This window comes from Equus caballus, chromosome 1 (assembly GCF_041296265.1).
Source record: "Equus caballus isolate H_3958 breed thoroughbred chromosome 1, TB-T2T, whole genome shotgun sequence".
In the NCBI taxonomy this organism is placed as follows: Eukaryota; Metazoa; Chordata; class Mammalia; order Perissodactyla; family Equidae; genus Equus; species Equus caballus.
Window position 1 is genome coordinate 161,758,966 of NC_091684.1, and position 19,077 is coordinate 161,778,042.

The 19,077-nt window shown below is 39.8% G+C and overlaps 1 protein-coding gene across 4 annotated transcripts in view; it reads left to right on the forward strand.

The window, feature by feature from the left end:
- Positions 1-4,389: 4,389 nt before the first annotated feature.
- Positions 4,390-19,077, forward strand: part of FSIP1 (fibrous sheath interacting protein 1) — a 169,770-nt gene continuing 155,082 nt past the window's right edge. Inside the window, exons 1-3 of one of the 4 annotated variants that reach the window (XM_005603157.4) lie at positions 4,390-4,595; positions 12,452-12,584; positions 18,038-18,218. In XM_005603157.4, the coding sequence (XP_005603214.2) occupies positions 12,459-12,584; positions 18,038-18,218 (307 nt within the window). In that variant the 5' untranslated portion in view covers positions 4,390-4,595; positions 12,452-12,458. The remainder of the gene's footprint in view (positions 4,596-12,451; positions 12,585-18,037; positions 18,219-19,077) is intronic. The other 3 variants (XM_070272179.1, XM_023620198.2, XM_023620205.2) reach the window with 3 other exon arrangements.

Genomic DNA, 19,077 nt, shown 5'->3' on the forward strand with positions numbered 1-19,077 from the left:
GGTAATGACAGTGCTGCCTCATAGGATGTTATGAAGTGAAGTGAAATGATGCATCTAATGCATGTCCTAGTCAGTGTTATTTTTTTTTCACGTCGTATAAGAATACTTTAATAACCACATCAAATAACGAACCCCAGAAAAACAAAGTTGCTTTTCTTTTACCTCATATTTGAAAGCAAATATTAATTTTTTTAATTAAGATTATGATAGTTAACAACCTTGTGAAATTACAGTTGTACATTATTGTTAGTCATGTTGTAGGTGCACCACTTCACCCTTTGTGCCCTCCCCCCACCCCCCCTTTCCCCTGGTAACCACCAATCAGTTCTCTTTGTCTATATGTTAACTACCACCTACGAGTGGAGTCACACAGAGTTCGTCTTTCTCTGTCTGGCTTATTTCACTCCACATAATACCCTCAAGGTCCATCCATGTTGTTGTGAATGGGACGACTTTGTCCTTTTTTATGGCTGAGTAGTATTCCATTATATATATATATATATATATATATATATATATATATATATATATATATATATATATATACCATATCTTCTTTATCCAATCATCAGTTGCTGGGCACTTAGATTGGTTCCATGTCTTGGTTATTGTGAATAATGCTGTGATGAAGGTGTTATTTTTTTAATAACGCTAAGCCATAGATTCATAGAAGGTGGGAACTGCCCAGTGGCACACACTTTTAACAGTCTTTCAAAAGAAATGGTTACTTAATTTAGTTTGCAGAATCTATGATATGAGGCTTAATGAGGTGCCTCTACTATGTTGTTACATTTGGTTGAAGCTTATGGTGAGAAAAGAGAAATGGGGCGACAAGGCAGGAATGGTAGTTGGACCCCAGATGCTGTCATTCATTCACATCCGACTCGGCTCGGAAGGAGAAGGTCAAGAGCAGAGAAAGACTGAAAACTAAAGCAAAACCAACTCTGAAACCAACACTGCCCTATGTCACCAACCTGCAACGAGACCAGGGAAATTTTAGCTTAAAATATCTTGACTCTAGAAGAAGTCTTTATGAATTATTTTGAAAGGCACAATACTTTCTAGAATATGTTTTTTGAACACAACACTTCAGAAAACAGAGCACAGAAAAATATGGTGCTCTCTGACCTGGCTGAATGTGAGTTGTTTTGAGGCTGTCACCCACAATAGCTGACATAGGAGCATTTCAGGAAATTAAAAACAAAGACAATTTATTGTGTACTAATACACAACAAATATAATTTATTAAAGTTTGCCCTCAAGGCACGTACAGACTCTCAGCAGTTTGCAAAATGGAAACAGCAGGAGGTAAATAAAATGAGAATGACAGAAAACAATTCAAAATGAGACGAGTTTTATGCAAAAGGCAATCAATGGGGACTTAGTTTGGAAAGGTTACAAACAATGAAGAGACGCTAAATTTCTACTGAACCTGAATTTTTTTCACTTGCTTTATATGTATCTTATACCATATAGATTTTAAAAGCAACAGTTAAAATAAAATGAAAACACCAGTTAATCATGGGCACTGGTCAAAGCCCTGATTTTTCTTAGTTGTTTTTCCACCTGCATCCCCAAGAAATCTGAAATGTATTGTTTTCTTAACGAGCATCATTAGTTTCCAAAAATAAAAATGGAAAGAATGGCCTTTATTCATGGAATATTAGAATTTTGCAGGCATCTGGAGATTAATCTCAAGCTATTCTAAGAGTGGTCGGTGGACCAGAAGCATTGGCATCACCTGGGATCCTGTTAGGGTCTTGGATATAACCTGACACTGAATCAGCATGTTTAACCAGGTCTCCAGGTGATTTACCTGCACATTGAAGTTTGAGAAGCCTTAGAGGTTCAAGTTCATTTGATCTCAGATACAGCCCTGGGATCAGTATGTTATGAAATCTCCCCAGGTGATCTTAATGCAGTAGAGTTAAGAACTACAAAAGTAGTTCAAATAAGAAAATTATAGCCCACAGAAGTTTAGGGATTTACCCAAGATCAACCAGCTATTTAGTATCAGAGTCCAAATAATGGCATCATTCTTCCTTGTAAAAAAATTAAGCAAAGTCAAGGGAATAGAGGTAGGGAGTTGGGAGATGGGGATGATTATGTTATATAGGGTGGTCAGGAAAGGCCTGCCTGGGGAAGCAGACATCTGAGGGAAGAGAGGAAGCGAGCCTGATCGATATCTGGGAAACTGTACTCCAGGCAGAAGCAGCAACAGGCTGGGGCGTGTATTTTTGTGGGTGTGCATGTGGGGGTAATTATCTGTATTGGAGGAACAACAATGAGTAGTGTTTCCAAATTCCCAACAGATATTAATTTTGGGGATGCAGAAACAAGAAACCAAATTGCCAGGAGTTGTTGAAATCTTGTTATTCTTAAAATACTTCCAGCCTTGTTCATAGTCTTTACTTATCATGCTAAAGTACATGTTTAAAAAATAAGAACTATTAAATTTAGAAGTGTTTACAAGAACTGTAAACTATAGCAAATATTCAAATACTGGAGAACATCATTGGGTACCATTTGAATCATGTAACATACAAATCTCCAAGCAAAGTTAACAGCACCTCACTGAATCACGGGTTGGAAATTGCCAATTAAAGAACTTATACTTTGAATCAAAACTTATTTCTTGAAACACGACTCATAAAGGATACAATGAGTATCAACTTATTAATATTTATTTTATTGGCAAGAATGACACACTGTTAGCAGCAGACATGGCCCAGGAACACACGCTTACGACATGGCGCCAGCTCCAGGCAAGACTGACCAATCAGATTGTGTCTGCATCTCTCCTAGGCGCTCCTGTCCTGCTTCCCTGAATGTTGACCTCAACTTCTGACTCAGAGTCGCAGCGTTTCCTGCTCTTGCTTTCGACTTGCTATCAGTGGATTTCTTCAGTAACATCTCTATATTGACGGCTAAGGTTTAAGTCTCACAGGAGAATTAGAATACTTTCTACAATTTTCTTGATTTCTTTCCTGATTTTTTTTTTGAATTTGGAAAAACACAAATTTCCTGAGAAATTCTTGCATAGAAACACTAACAAAAGGACAGTGAGGCTGGAGCAAAGTTTACCAGGGAGTGGCTGGTAGGACTGGAGGTCCCAGAGAAAATGGAGAGCCTGGTCATTTAGGACCTGTGGGCATTGTAAGGACTCTGTGTGAAATGCGGAGCCATGGAGAGATCTGAGCAGAGGTGTGACATGGTTTGACTTGGGTTTTGAAAGCACCATTTAGGCTGCCGTTTGAAAGCAGCAGGGGCAAGGAAGGCAACAGTTAGCAGGTTATTGCAAAAATCTAGGTGAGAGATGATGGCAGGATGTACCTGAATGGAAGCACTAAAGGCGGCGAGAAGTGGTTGGACTCTGTAAACATTTTGAACATCGAGCTGATAGGGTTTATAAAAAATTGTAGAGTGTGAGAGGAAGAGGAATTGAGGATGACTTCAAGGATTTTGGTTTGAGTCTGGCTGGATGGAGTTATCATTTACTGGATAAGGGGGAGGGGAGGATTGTGGAGAAGTTTGTTTTTGACATATTAAGTTTGAGATGCTTCTTACATCTAAGGGGAGATGTTACACAGTCAGATAAGAGTGTGGAGTTTAGGAGAGAAGTCTAGGCTGGAGATAGAAAGGCAGGATTTAGCAGTATACGGACAACATTTACAACCAAGTTTTTACACTCAGCAGTGCCCTAGATTGTAGCTATGGTTCCTTGAGCATCTCACTTAACCTTTGTCTATTTGCTCGGCTGAAAAGCATTTTAAAAATACACATCCTACCTCCCTACAACAATGAGGCTAAAGGGGCCATGTATGTGAAAATGCCTTGTAAACTGTAAAGTGCTGTTCAGACAGGAAAGCAGATATTTGATGGTACTGGAGATGAAGAAAATCAGTTTGGGGACCCAAGAAATAGTCTTCACGCTCTGAGAATTCAAGAAACCACAAATAAAAGAAGGCGCAAATAGCAATCATTACTCTATTTGGACTGTAGCCCAGTCTGTGCAAAACTAATATTTTTATTTACAAAGCATCCAAAATTTACTAAAACCTTCACATATATGATCTTTTTGAGGTGCACAATAATCTTGTGAGAAAGTAATTATCATCCCCATTTTACGGAGGAGGAAACTGAGCTCACAGAGGATAGCGGATCTGCAGGGACAGAACCATACAAGCATCCAGACATCCTCGTTCCGAGTTCAACCTAAATACGAACAAACCTTTCCCACCCACACCGTCCGCCAGGAAGACGGAGGACAGCAGGACTGCCCAGATCCCGCGACTCCATCAGCGTTCCTCGCCGCCCATGGCCCCCACCTCTCGTTTCCAGATGGTACAGTCCTTTTCTCCTATCGCGAGACTGGAAGCGTCGTGCTTCTGGTTGCCAGGGTAACACCGTTCCTGGAGGCAGGAGGGCTTTGGACCGGCTGGAAGGAACTTCCAGCTCCAGAGAAGCTGTGGTGGCAGAAAAGGAGCCTCCCCTTTGGGGGACAGTGGGTGACGCTGAGGGTGTCAGCGGTGCGCTTCTGCGCCCATCAATGCTCTGACGACTCGCGACTAGTTCCCAGAGTTTCTGCCGGCCAGGTGAGGGACGGCGCCGCTTAGGCGACAAGCTCTATCGCCGCGCGACAAGCCAATGAGGGAGCGGGGAGGAGTCGTGTCAGGTCCTGGGCCCGGAGACTGGCTGTTAGGGAGACGGGCAGGCCAATGAGGGGGCGGGGCGGGGAGACTGGCTGTTAGGGAAAGAGGGCGGGGCCCGTGAAGGGGCGGGTCCAGCAGGGAAGGTGTCCCGGCCCCGGGCGGGTTCCGCAGGGGCACGGGCAGGGCCAGGCCTGGGAGAGCGCGGGCTGTCTGACCCTCCCGCAGAAGGAAGGCTGTGTCGTCCAGATTTCCTGGGCTCGGCGGCACACGTTCCTGATCTTAGGACCTAGTCGCGAGGACTCCCACTGTCCTGTGCCTTCTGGCCCATAAGATCTAGAACTGTATTTAAAGTTAATCACCAGCCATTTGAAATAGGCCACAAACAGCAAAAAAGGCAAATAGGCATTTCACAGAAAAAATAAAAATAACAGGTGGCCAGTAAACATTTGACGAGAGACTCCGCCTCTCTTGTAATTAAAGAAATGTAAATCAAACTCACAGATACTTTTTGACACATATTAGATTGACAAGATGAAAAAGCTTTGCCGATAACCAGATTGACTCCAAGCCCGTGTGGGGAACAGGCACCTTCGTCTCATCAGACCCTGTTGGTAGTAGTGTAATTTGGTGCAACAGTTTTGGAGGGCAATTTGGCGGACTACCAAAATTTGAAATGCAATTGTCCTTTGATTCAGCAATTCTAATTAGTCTTATGATATATAAGTATAACTAAACAAAGATTTGTACAAACAGGTTAACTTAAAACTGAGGTATTCCTTACATGCGGTAAAATTCACCCTTTTAACGTGCAGTTCTGTGAGCTTTGACAGATGCATAGTTGTGTGATCACCACCACGATCAAGATACAGAACAGTTTCATCATTCCCCCCAAATCCCCTAGTACCGTTTTATAGTTAACCTCTCCCCACACCCAGCCCTGGCAACCGCCCATCAATTTTCTGTCCCTATAGTTTAGTCTGTTCCAGAATGTCATAAAGTTGGAAGTTGGAGCCTTTTGAATCTGGATTCTTTCAACTTAGCATAATGCAGTTGAGATTCTGCATGTTTTGCGTCAGTCGTTTGTTCCCTTATGTTGCTGAGTAGTATTCCATTGTATGGATGCACCACAGTTTGCTTATCCATTCCCTGGTTGAGAGACATTGAGATTGTTTCCAGTTTTTGGCAATTATTAATGAAGGTGCTTTAAACATTCATATGCATTTTTGTGTGAATATAGTTTTTCATTTCTTGGGTAAATATCTAAGAATGAGATTGTGGAGTCATATGGTAATTGTATGTTTAACCTTATAAGAAACTGCCAAGCAGGGGCCGGCTGGTGGTTGAGTGGTTGGGTTCGCGTGCTCCACTTTGGTGGCCGGGGTTTCGCCAGTTTGGATCCTGGGCGCAGACATGGCACCGCTTTATTGGGCAGTGTTGGGGCAGTGTCCCACGTGCCACAGCTGGAGGGACCCACAACTAAAAATACACAACTAGGTACTAGGGGGCAATGAGAGAAATAGGGAAAAATCTTAAAAAAAAAAATCTGCTTACAAAAGAAACTGACAAGTAGTTTTGCAACGCGGCTGTCCCATTTTGCATTCTCACCCACAATATGTGAAAGTTCCAGTTGCTCCCCAACTTTGTCAGCACTTGGTATTGTTAGTTTTTTAAAACAATTTTCATCATTCAAATGTGTAGTGGTCTCTCATTGTGGTTTTAATTCTCATTTCTCTGATGACCAATGATGTTGAACATCTCATGTGCTAGTTTGCCACCCATATATCTTTGGTAATATGTCTGTTCAAATATTTTGTTTTCTTATTATTGAGTCTCGATACTTCTTTATATATGCCGGATACAATTCCTTTGTCAGATATGTGTTTTGCAAATATTTTCTCCCAATATTTGGCTTTGTTTTCCTTTTCTTAACAATGTCTTTTGAAGAGCAGAAGTTTTTAATTTTGATGCATTCCAATTTATCAATATTTTATTTTATGTATTATGCTTTTGATGTTGTACCTAAGAAATCATTGTCTAACCCACAATCACACATATATTATAGAAATTTTATAGTTTAAAATTTTACTTTTAGGTCTGTGATCTGTTTAGAGTAAATTTTTGTATTTATATATTTTTTCTCCCCAAAGCCACAGTACATAGTTGTGTATCCTAGTTGTAGGTCTTTCTAGTTCTTCCGTGTGGGATGCCACCTCAGCATGGCGTGATGAGAGGTACTAGGTCTGCGCCCAGGGTCCCAACTGGTGAACCCCAGGCCTCCAAAGCAGAGGATGCAAACTTAACCACTACACCACTGGGCAGGCCACTGTGTTGTTTTTAATAGCACATATTCCATATACAACCTAAATGAGCTGATTAAAAGAATGCTACATCCATGCAATGGAATACTATGCCATTGTTTGAAAGCATGAATTATATCTGTATGTAGTGATATAGAAAAATCTCTGCAATATTATATTAAGTATGAAAAAGCAAGTTGCAAAGCACCATGCCATGTGTGTGTGTTTGTCTTGGGGAGGAGTAGGTAGGTATAAAGGATAAAAAGTTTTCATGTGCCTAAAAAACAATGAGACCTACAAAAATCTATTAATCATGCTTCTTGACTTTAAAAATCTTATACATTCTTTTATATTATTGGATTTTTTTCCCTCTCATGGGCAAGTATTTCTTACATCATAAACAAATATAGAAAGTAAAAAAAATCTACCATAAAGTAATTTTTAGACATTAAAATCAAGAAAATAAATGTAATTCCACATTTCTTTTAGGCTGGATATTCCTTATTACTAAACAGAGGAGGATTCATTTTCTTTTGATTCTTCCACTCATTCAAAAATATCAAATTATAGCAGCCCTGTGTCCCCATTTTGGTTTTACTCCATCTGTTCTGGTTGCATTTCTCACAAGCCTCTATGAAGAAGTTTAAATTAATTTTGTTTGAAATGAATGTTATAGAAAGTTGGTATGCATTAGTAATGGTTTGTTATAATTTAGAATCTGGTCATATATCCATCTATATAATGGATTATCATGAAGTAAATAATATTCTACTTTTGAAATATCTTTAATGTAGTCAGAAAATGCTCATCATGTAATGTTAGGTTAGAAATATATGAGTCCAATTTTGTTGAAAAGGCATCAAAGAAAAATGGAAAAGAAATGTGCCAACAATGTTTAGCTTAGGGTGGTGAATATTGGTTGATTTTTTATTTTTTGAATATATTTTAATATATTCTGGAAAGTTCTCCATAATAAATAAATTCGTTAATTATGAATTCAAGATATGCTTAACAGAAAACCAGAAAATACAGATAAGCAAAAGGTCAACAAAGGACACAAGAAATTCATGAACCCACCAATCCAGAACCCATCTCTGTTACTTTCTTGACTTGTTATCATCTTTCAGGTTCCTTTCTGTATATTCCTTTAATTAGAGAAATTAGACTTGTCCTCTTTTTGTTTTTTAGCAGGATATTGATAATTTGTATTTCCTTCTTTTTTTTTTTTTTGACAGTTTTAATATTATGTACCTTGGAGAAGGTTTTTTGCCTTGATGTAATTAGGAGTTCTGTTGGCTTCATGTATTTCTATGTCCAGTTTCTTACCCAGGTTTGGGAAGTTCTCAGCTATTATTTCTTTGAACAAGCTCTCTGCTCCTCTCCCTCTAGGATACCTATAATCCTTATGTTACTTTTCCTAATTGAATTGGATATTTCAAATGGATATTTCTCAAAGATTTTCTTCATTCTTTTTTCATTCTTTTAGTTCTCTCTCCTCTTCCACTTGAAGCATTTCTAGGTTTCTACCTTCAAGGTCACTAATTCTCTGCTGCATAGGGTCTACTCTGTTTTTCATGCTTTCTACATTATTTTTTTATCTCCTTAATTTTGTTCTTCAGAATTTCTGTTTGATTGTTTTTTAGAGCTTCAATCTCTTTGATGAAGTATTCATTCTGTTCATTAATTTTATTCCTGAGTTCATTGGACTGTTTTTCTGAGTTTTCTTGTAACTCATTGAGTTTCTTTATGATAGCTATTTTGAATTCTCTCTCAGATTGTAGTCTTGGGGTAGTCATGGTGTTTGATGAGTTGATACCCTGCTGGCACATTTGTGGCAGTAAACACCTTTTCTTATTTAGGTACAGCTTTGGTTGCTTTGGTTCTGGTCAGCTGGGTCTCGTGTTCCTCCACTGGCTCTCCCTGGGCTTGGATGCTGCTGTCCTATGCACCACCTGCGCCACTGTTCCCAGATTGTCTTTGGGTGTTGGTTGCACCTCTGCCAGGGGTGCTGGGTTCATGGGTGTCACTGTTGCTGGTGGGGGCCTTAGGACCCAGGGACTTGGATACAACCCCCATGGCTGGTGGAGCTGATGTCAGGGTTGCCACCACTGGGGGCTGGGTCATGGGTTCTGCTGCTGTTCCTGTTGTTTCTGGTCGAAGTTTCCATCTGCCAATGTTGTCTGTGGCAGGGGCTGTTTTTTCTGTTCTTGCCCCGTCTGTTCATGGTTGTGCTGGTCCCTGCTCTGCATTCACACCGACAGGGCCACAGCTGCTGGGCAGGGTGCCTTCATGAAGGCCTGGCTGCCACTTCGCTGCCGCCTCCAGGTGGATCATGCTGGTGTGGGTGGGGCCACCACTCAGCGGGGCGCCTTCACACCATCTAAGCCACTTCCACTTGGCAGGAAGTGTTTGTGCAGGTGGGGCCACTGCAACATGGAGGGCGCTCCCACAGGCCAGGCTACTGCCTCTCTGCAAGTGTTCCCATGCCAGCCAGCGTGCCTCTCCCTCCACTCACAGTTACCCTGGCTGTCGTGTGAGGATCCACGACCTGGATCACCGCTGCTAGGGAGGGGGAAGGGTCTGCTCACCTAGTTCCACTGCTTCCCAGAGATCCAGTCCACCCACATTCAGATGTCTGGCTGTGTGGATCTCTCAGGCGTCCTCTTGTGCTGTGTAGGGAATCTGCTGTTGGTTAATGGATGTCCATTAGTTGTAACTTAGAGAGGAGAGACAAAGGGAGCAATTCACTCTGCCATGATGCTGACATCACTTTCTCTCCCTCTCTTTTCTTTGGTATGTGAATTCCTTGTTTATGTCCTTAACCAGTTTTCTATTGGAATGCTTCTTTTTTTATTGATTGGTAAGAGCCTTTTAAGTATGTAAATTTATTAACTTTTTGTGTATCATCTATGTTGCATTTATTTCCCCCAGTTTCTCAGGTGACAGTTAATTTAATTTAGAGTTTTTTGTTTGTTTGCTTGACACTCACTAGCATTAAACATTATGTAATCAAATCTGTTAGTCTCTTACTTTTTTTTTGGTGAGGAAGATTCTCCCTGAGTTAACATCTGTGCCAATCTTCCTGTATTTTGTGTGTGGGACTCTGCCACACATGGCTTGATGAGTGGTGTGTAGGTCTGTGCCTGGGATCCGAACCCATGAACCCTGGGCCGCTGAGTGGAGCACGTGAACTTAAGCGCTTTGCCACCGGGCCAGCCCATAGTCTCTTACTTTTTCATTTATGCTTTTGGTGTCACATTTAGTAAGTAATTAACCTCATTATTATATGAATTATCTTTATATTTCCTTCCAGTCCCTTGGACATTTCATATTTTACATTTGTTTATTATTTTTGAAATTAGTTTTTACTTTTATTGAAATAATATAGTCACAAATGTCAAACTGTACTATAGCATTTACAATGGAAAAAGAAGGAAGCAATCCCTAGTCTCACTCTCCAGAGGCAACCATCTTAAACTCATAAATATTATGCTTATCTAACCATCGTTTGGCTTTATCAAGTACTGGACATTCTCTTTGATTTCCTGTTATGACACATTAGATTCCTTGTCCTATCTCCTTTTTACATACTCCTCCCCACATACAGTCAATATAATTAAGGTGCAGCCTTGGTTAAGTCAACTTTCAGTGCTTATGTAGTTGTAAGTATTTAATGATCCCTTGATTGCTTTCCTTCTTGTACAATGCTTTATTTTTCTTGTGAAATTTCTATGTGGCTATTGAGATTTCTTCTCAAACACTCAAATAAATCTATACAATTTTAATTCAATGCCCTTTATCCATGCTTTTTCTACATGATCAAATGCAGTAGATTGTCAGTTACATCCCTGCCTACCCTGGGAACTATATTTCCCTTAATTTATTATTTTCAGGAGCAGACGCAATAGAACAGACTTATTTCTAAAACAAATTGAAAGATTTCTGGAGCCTTTTAAAGCTGATCTGTGTCATTGATGGTTCCCCGTGCCTCTGCCATTTGACATGTATTATCCTGGCTCTGCACATGCTTCCATCTCATTGCCCCCTCTGTAAGCTGCAGTAAGTCTCCTTTGACAGGGTGCCTAGGGCATTTACAAGACATGTGGCCTTTTGGTGACTTATGCTTTTTGATTGTGATGTGACGGGCCAGGGTGATCCGTCATCCCACAACAATAACGTCAGTGCCCTCTTGAGTGAGCCCAGACCCTTTTGCAGAGTTTGAATAATATTGAGATCAATGCCTTTTTCATTTGCTGAGAAGGAAAGAGTTGACCTACTGGTCCCTTAATCATCAGCTTTGGCACACTGAATGGTTGGAGGCCAAATCATATTATTCCTCTGTGTGCCTTGGAGGAGCATCGGGTTCATGTTTGTGCTTCCTCCTGTGTCCAAAACTTCCCTGAACTCTGCCTCTGCAATTCAAAAAAAGAAAGAAAGATGAGTCATATTGTAGGGTAAGAAAAGGACATTGTTACACTCTCTGGGCCAGAGGCATTGCCTTTCTTCATTCTGTTACAAGAGAAATGGTTTAATTCATAATTGAGAAGAATTTAGGAAAAGATTTGTTGGGAGATATCCATTCATATGTAAATCTAAGTATCAAGAAGGCAAAATCTGGACTTCTCCCTATTTCTTGCGTTTTACTCAGTGTGCATGATACCTTAACCTTACTGAAGACATCTGGAATGGTCCTGATCAAGGGCACAGTTTGGAAGGATCAATGTGCCTGTAATGCCCAAGTTCTTCCACAAGTTTAAACCACCATGCCTAATAGTTCCTGCTTTAGGAAACAGCACAGGGAGTAGAGCAGCCAGAGGGTGAGAGGCCTGTGGATGGTGTCACATGAAAATAAAGAGATTGGCGATGTGTAGCCGGATAATGGAAGTCTGTCCTCCAGCAGAGAAAGGAGGTGTTGTTCTCTGTTGTTTCAGAGGGCAGAAGTAGAATCATGGGTTTTAGAAGGGGAGGGTTGATAGAAAAAGAGCAGTGACCTGGAGATAGGTACTCCATGAAAATGTGGCACCAAGAAGGAGAGGAGAGGAGAAATCAGAGCTAGGAGGGAAGCCTGGGCTGAAGGCTGAGCTAGAATGGGAAGGACTAGAATAAGGGAGGCAAAACCAGAAGAAAGTAGAGGGCTTAGCAAATCGTTACCATGAAGCATGAATCTTGCTTGGTTGGGAGGTGTGGGGCTCCACGAGTGTCTTCTCTGGCCAAGGACACAGCAATGTTTCAGAGGCACAGGAAGCTGTTGAGATGGCATTCACCTCTGCATTCTTTTTTTAGCCCCTTTCAGAATCTTACATCCTGGGCAGCCTGTTTTCCACCTACAGTGACATAAGATTTAATGATGCAGGACGCAGAGGTCTTTGATGAAACTGGACTAGAGTGACTTTGCTAGCAACATAATCCTTATAACAAAGGCTTTGAGTTAATTGCATGTTAACACTAATGAAACATTTATACATACAAGTCATAACTTTAAATTTTGTTTGTTTGTTTCAGGATATCAATGGATATTATTAAGGGAAACTTAGACGGAATTTCAAAACCAGCCTCAAATTCAAGAACGCGTCCTGGGAGCAGAGATTCAAATTCTTCTTTGGAGGTACTCTCACCAGAACCAGCGTTTTTCAAGGTGCTTTGCTGTTTAGAAATGCTTTAAACTCCTCCTCCTGACCTCTAGCAATTGATAAACCAAGACTGTTGTTAACATCCCATGTAGTTGCATGTCTCAATAGTTCACTTCTTTTTCTGGCTAAGTAGTATTCCATTGTATGGGTGTACCACAATTTGTTTATCCACTCTCCAGTTGAGGATCATTTGGGTTATTTGCAGGTTTTGGTGATTATGAATAAAGCTGCTATAAATATTTGCATGCTGAATTTTTTTGTGGGGGAAATAGGTTTTTATTTCCCTTGGGTAAATACTTAGGAGTGGGACTGCTGGGTTGTATGGTAAGTGTATGTTTAACTATAGAAAACTGTCAAACTGGTTTCTATTCCCATCAGAAATGTCTGAGAGTCCCAGCTGCTTTGCATCCTCAGCAGCAGTTGATTTTGTTAGTTTTTAAAAAATGCCATTCTAATATGTATACAGTGGTATCTCATTGTGGTTTTAACTCACATTTCCCTGGTGATGAATAATGCTGAGTATGTTTTCATGTGCTTATTTGCAATTCACATCTCTTTTTTGGAAATGTATGTTTCATATTTTTTGCCTAACTTTTTTTTTATTGTGTTTGTTTTCTCATTATTGATTTTTGAGAATTCTTTATATATTCTAGACAGAGTCTTTTGTCAGATATATGATTTGCAAATATTTTCTCCCAGTCTGTAGCTTGACTTTTCATTCTTTGTGTCTTTTGAAGAGTAAACATTTTGAATTTTGTTAAGTGCCGTTTATCAAATTTTTTCTTTCGGGAACTGTGGGTTTTTTTTGTGTGTGTCTAAGAACTCTTTGTCTAACCCAAGGTCCCAAAGATTTTCTCCTATGTTTTCTCCTGAGAGTTTTAGAGTTACATATTTTACGTTTAGGTGCTTGTGGCCTCTCTTGTTGCCAATGAGAAGGCTTTTATAAACCCAATGTTCATTCCCGTATGGGTTGTCTAGCTTAGATATTTTTCTCTGGTTCCTTTAATTTTTTTCTATTTGTCTTTGGTATCTACTATTACTCACCTACGTTTGGTTTTATTTAGTTTATCCTTCTGGAGACTAGTACTTCTTCATTATAAAGATTTGTGTGTTTTGTTTATTTTGGAAACTTCTCAGCCATTGTGTTTTCACATGTTTCAAATATTACCTGCATTTTTTTCTATTTCATCATCCTGGAAGTCATATTAAGTGTCTGTTGAATATTTCCTTTCTATCCTTCATGTCTCTTAGCTGCTTTTTTTTTTTTGAGGAAGATTAGTCCTGAGCTAACATCTGCTGCCAATCCTCCTCTTTTTGCTGAGGAAGACTAGTGCTGAGCTCACATCCATGCCCATCTTCCTCTACTTTATATGTGGGATGCCTACCACAGCATGGCTTGCCAAGCACTGCCATGTCTGCTCCCAGGATCCGAACCGGTGAACCCCAAGCTGCTGAGGTGGAACGTGCAAACTTAACCGCTATGCCACCGGGCTGGCCCCCTCTTAGCTTCTTTTTAATATTTTCTATTCATTTATTTCTCTGTGCTTCATCCTGGGGAATTTTTAATATGGATTTTCTAATTTTTGAATTCTTTCTTGTACTATGTCTAATCTTCTCTTTAATCCATTTGCTGAATTTTTAAATTCAATGATATATTTTTAATTTCTGGAAGTTCTTTTTAGTTTATTTTCAAATCCATCTGTTCTTTACAGGATCTTGATCTTCTCTTGTTTCTGATTCTTTTTTTGTACCCATTAAAATATTTATATAATTATCTTTATCAGCTTTTTAATATCTTAAGTTCTTTTTTTCGTTGTGATTCTTGCTTATTGTTGGTCTTATATTCATGGCTTTTGAACTTTTGGGAATGTAAGCTTTAATTTGGGGAATTTGATGGAGCCTGATTTGCAACCTTGTCTTCCAGAACAGGTTTCTGTTTGCTTCTGCCAGGTGACTCAGAGATCTCACTGGCATGAATCTTTTCTTTTTTTCCTAATTTTCCAGCTTTAAGCATCTCAGAGCACAGGAATAATATAAATTGGAACCTAAACCCACAGGAAGCATGACCCTGTGGTTGCAGATGCTCAGGGAAGACTTTTCCCCACTTGTAACCCAGACCCATGTTTTGTTCTTACTCTGTGCTTGTGGATCTATTTGTTTTTCTAGTCTACCCTCTCAAGGAGGAGGCCCTTCTTTGAGGGATCCAGCTTTATGGAGCAGAGAGGGAAGGTTCCTTTCCATCTCTTTGTCTTGCTTGGGCCCAAGGCCTAGTCTACTCCTGCATGGGTGTAAAACCAAGCCCACAGCTTTCTGAGGCCAGCGCATCCTCATTTGCTCCCCCTTGTTGCTCCTACTCCAGCTGCAACGAGGGCAGCTGCTTTAAGGATTTACAAGATTCCTGTTCTAGTTTTCAGTTTCCTTTTAATTTCTGTCTGCTGGCAATTTCCCTAACGTTCTCGTGATCTCATCTACGCCTTTCTAGGTAGATGGAGGATTTCAGTTTATTCCACTTTCTGTATAGCCTAAATTGGAGACTAAAAGCAATTTTAGATTCTTTAGACCCAAGCATAATGATTATAAGCCTAAATTCTGGAATCATCGGTCCAAATCAGGGCTCTGCTGACCACATTTTATGTCATCTTTGGCAAATTACTTCGATTCTCTGTGCCGGTTTCCTCATCTGTTCGAAGGGGTAATAATACTATCTACCTCATAGGTAGATTTTGAAGGTAAAATGAGATAAAATATCTGCAGTTCTTAGAACAGTGACTAGCACCTAGCAAATATTCAATATATCTTAGCTATTGGCCACAATTCTTTTACTCACTTGGGCAATCCTTCCTGTTATTCACAGCGTTCAGCATAAAGTCTGGCACGTAGTACATAACCCCGGAACATGTGTTCAATAAATTTAGAGTGAATATTTTCTAATTTTATGTAGGTAGGGTAATATACAAAGACCTGACAAATTATAGAGTATCACAGAATTAGTATTTCTCCTTACATATTCCTGGATGGTGATTTTTTTTAAAGCAACAAGTTCACAATATTGACATATGTGTTTTAATGCATAGATTAATATTACTTCTTTCAAGACTTATTTAAAGAAAAATATCAGTGATCACTTCAAGTCAGATTATATTTGAACCCACTAAGCTATATGTCAAACTCTAACATGATTTATTAGTCAACAGGGACTTTGATATTTATATCAAAAGGAAAGCCTCCTAAACATTGTGATTTGTGTTAATGAAGTTCATGGAAAATCAGTAAGGTTTGTCTTAGGCTGAGGAAGAGATGCCACAGGTAATACTGAATGTGGACTGCTGCCTGGAAATGAATCAGTGTCTGTAAAACCTTATATATTGTCTGAATAATAAACCCTGAATTTGTATTAGTTTCATTGTTCAAGTTTGTCTTTTATTAATTTCTTAGCAAAAATTGTTATTTGTCAGAAAATGAGTTTAAAATGCTAGAGTTTTAATGAAATTTCTGTAGTAATAATACATTTACTATTCTAAAAATTTTGGTTTATTGTTGTTTATGAACACTTTTCTTGAAAAAGCCATTAGTTGTAATTTGTGTAAAAATCCCACAACTTTCAAATAGGGAATCTAATTGTTAGGAAGGGTTTTTATAGGACATTTACCTTTGCTGGGACTAACATGGAGGTATGGAGTAGGGGACGTGGGGCAATGAAAGATGGAGGTGGAATGTGGCTTTGAGAATTTAGAAGAAAGAATCATACACATAGGCCCCAGGGTAGAAGAGCAGGTGGGTTAGGAACAGAGAGGCCAGTGGGATGGGGAAGATGGTTGGTGCTAGTGGGGTAGAAACCTATGGGTAAAACTGTGAAATGGGCAAAATTTACCTTTTATTCTCCATTTCATCTTTTTGCCTTATTGCTTCCTGCTCATTCTAAAAGTTAAGATCATATGGGATGTTACATGTGAAGGGCCTTTGTGTATGCTGAAGTGTGCTATCCAAGTATGTTGCTAATATCTAGTTATGTTTTGTATATTCCATATTCCCCTATATAAACACCCATTCTCAGGGAAAGGTCAGCTCAATTCATTTATGCCAAGATATAAAGGGCCGACAGAGCTCATGCGAGCTCTCCAAGTAATTTCAGCATTTTACAGAACTGTATAGCCTTAAGGATTTACTGGGTATTATGGAATTTCAGGCTTTACCTACCCTTTGACAGAAGCATGTTTTTGAACAGGGAACCCTCATAAAGTAGGCATTGTTGAGCTTGTTTATAAATTGGGCCTCCACTAGTTTCATTTTATCCTGGATCTGTTTTCTTCTCTGTTAATCTGGATAGTAATGCCTGTACCATGGGGTGGTTGTGAGGAGTGAACGAAGCGGTGTGTGTAAAGTGCTCAGCATGGGGCCTGACCAATGGGAATTCCTCAGTAAATGTTGGCTATGATGATTATGCCACTGACCCAGCTCAGTCCGGCTGGGGCTTGGTCCCAGGTCAGGCCAATAGGGATGCCTGTGCAGTTCTGCATCCCTGGTAGTTTACTTCTCAGCGCTACCCACCTTCTACCCTGGAGGTTCACAAAGGGGCGCAGATTACAGTGGCAGAGAGTTGACCACATGGTGTGAAGAGAGAACATAAAACCCTCCCAGAGCCAAATCCTGAAGGACTGAAGGACTGAAGCGGATGGTCCCTCCGTTGGGAGGGGAAAGGTACTCCTCCCAGAAATGACTCTCTCTCTCTCTCTCTCTCTCTCTCAGGTTTTGCCTCTCCCTTGGGCTGTATTCCCTTCCTCTGTGACTCTCACTGCCATGTGCAGCCCCCAGGGCCCCATGATCCTGTTTTTTCCTGATGTAGCCATGAATGTCTTTTTTTTGTTCTCTCTCAGGAAAGCACACCTGTACCAAACTCGTGTTTTCAAAATGAACTTTGCTAGAATGTAAAGAGAAACCAAAATGAAACTGAACAACTGTGAATAGCATAAACATAACTTAATCACCAAAGCATATGGTTGTGACTTGAAGAATCTCATTAGAAGCACATCTTAGTTTGGACTGTTGACTTTTCCACTGCTCAGCAGCTGCTTGTGTCTAGTGGCTATCCTATGGACAGCCCAGCTCCAGACCTTTGACTCTCCATCTGAGTGTAAGCTCAGGGAACAGGGACCGCCATGCTTCATCTTGAGCCTTGCAGAGAGCCCTTCTCTTCAGGACTGACTCCTGACCCTTCTCCATTATTGCTAGAAGTCACTGGAGAATAGTGCATATTTCTTTGGTGCAAATGTTATTAAATTTAATTGTGTAGCTAAATTACATTTAATTAAAAAGTGTTATATTTCTAGAAAAATTAAACGCTAATGTATGTGTGTATGTCCTCACATATACTTACATTAGCATTAAAATAGTCTAGAAATGTAAATTTTTAAAAAAATACATCATTTTTGAAAACTGTTTCTTTGGAAATAATTTTTAGGTTGATACTGCAATCAAATTGAACTCTGGTAAAGAGGGCCACTCAGAAAGCAGTAATACAGAGGAAAGTAGAAACAGTGATGATGATAAAGGGGAAAAGCATTCTGAGAACATAGAACTGGCTCGAGAGCGGCCAGATGAAGATCTGCCGGTTCAGCGTCCGATGCTCTCTGGACGTTCAGGTAGGAAGCTATTACCTAGTGATGGCAAATGCCAATTACAGATGTTGTAGTTAAAATATTAGAATTGCATGTTTTTTAATCAGCTAAATAGAAATAATGGTAATAAAAATAATCGCTTTTTGTGAGCAAGCAATCACCAGTTTTTATTTGGAAGAATATTGAGTCCCTAAATATACTTAGAAAAATAATAAAATATGCCATTTCATAAAATTGTTATTGTTGTCATTTTACATTAATCAAGTGGAAAGTGTTTCTGCATTTTATGACATGATTGATCTTTTTGATGACTAAAATTGTACAATAAAATGTATCCTGCAATTTATAAATGCCTTTTTAGGGATTGTCCTACTTAATAAATTTTGGATTTTAATGGACTCCTTTTTTCATGGTTATTAGATTAATTCTGGTCAGAGTGAATTAGAACAACAGTTCTCACAGCGTGGTCTGCAGAGCCCTGGGGGTCTCTGAGACCCTTTCAGGAGCTCTGTAAATTAAAAACTTTTGTCCTAATACTGATATGTCAGTGATATAATTCATCACGATAGTGCAATAATGCTGTTTGCCTTTTTGCGTACTGAATGAACACGTGCGCTGATGGTACAGTAGCAGTGGTGGGTAGAATCATTGGTGCTTTAGCGTGAATCAAGTCAGTGGCACCAAATTGTGCTAGTAGTCACTGTGTTCTTCATGACCAGGCACTGGCAGAGAAAAGAAAGAGCCGGTGTCACTCAAGAACATCCTTGATGGACTAGTAAAAATTATTAATTTTATTAAATCTTCACCTTTGAAGCCACATCTTTTTAATATCCTGTGTGGTGAAATGGGGGGTACACATAAAGCAATTCTGCTGTGTACCAAA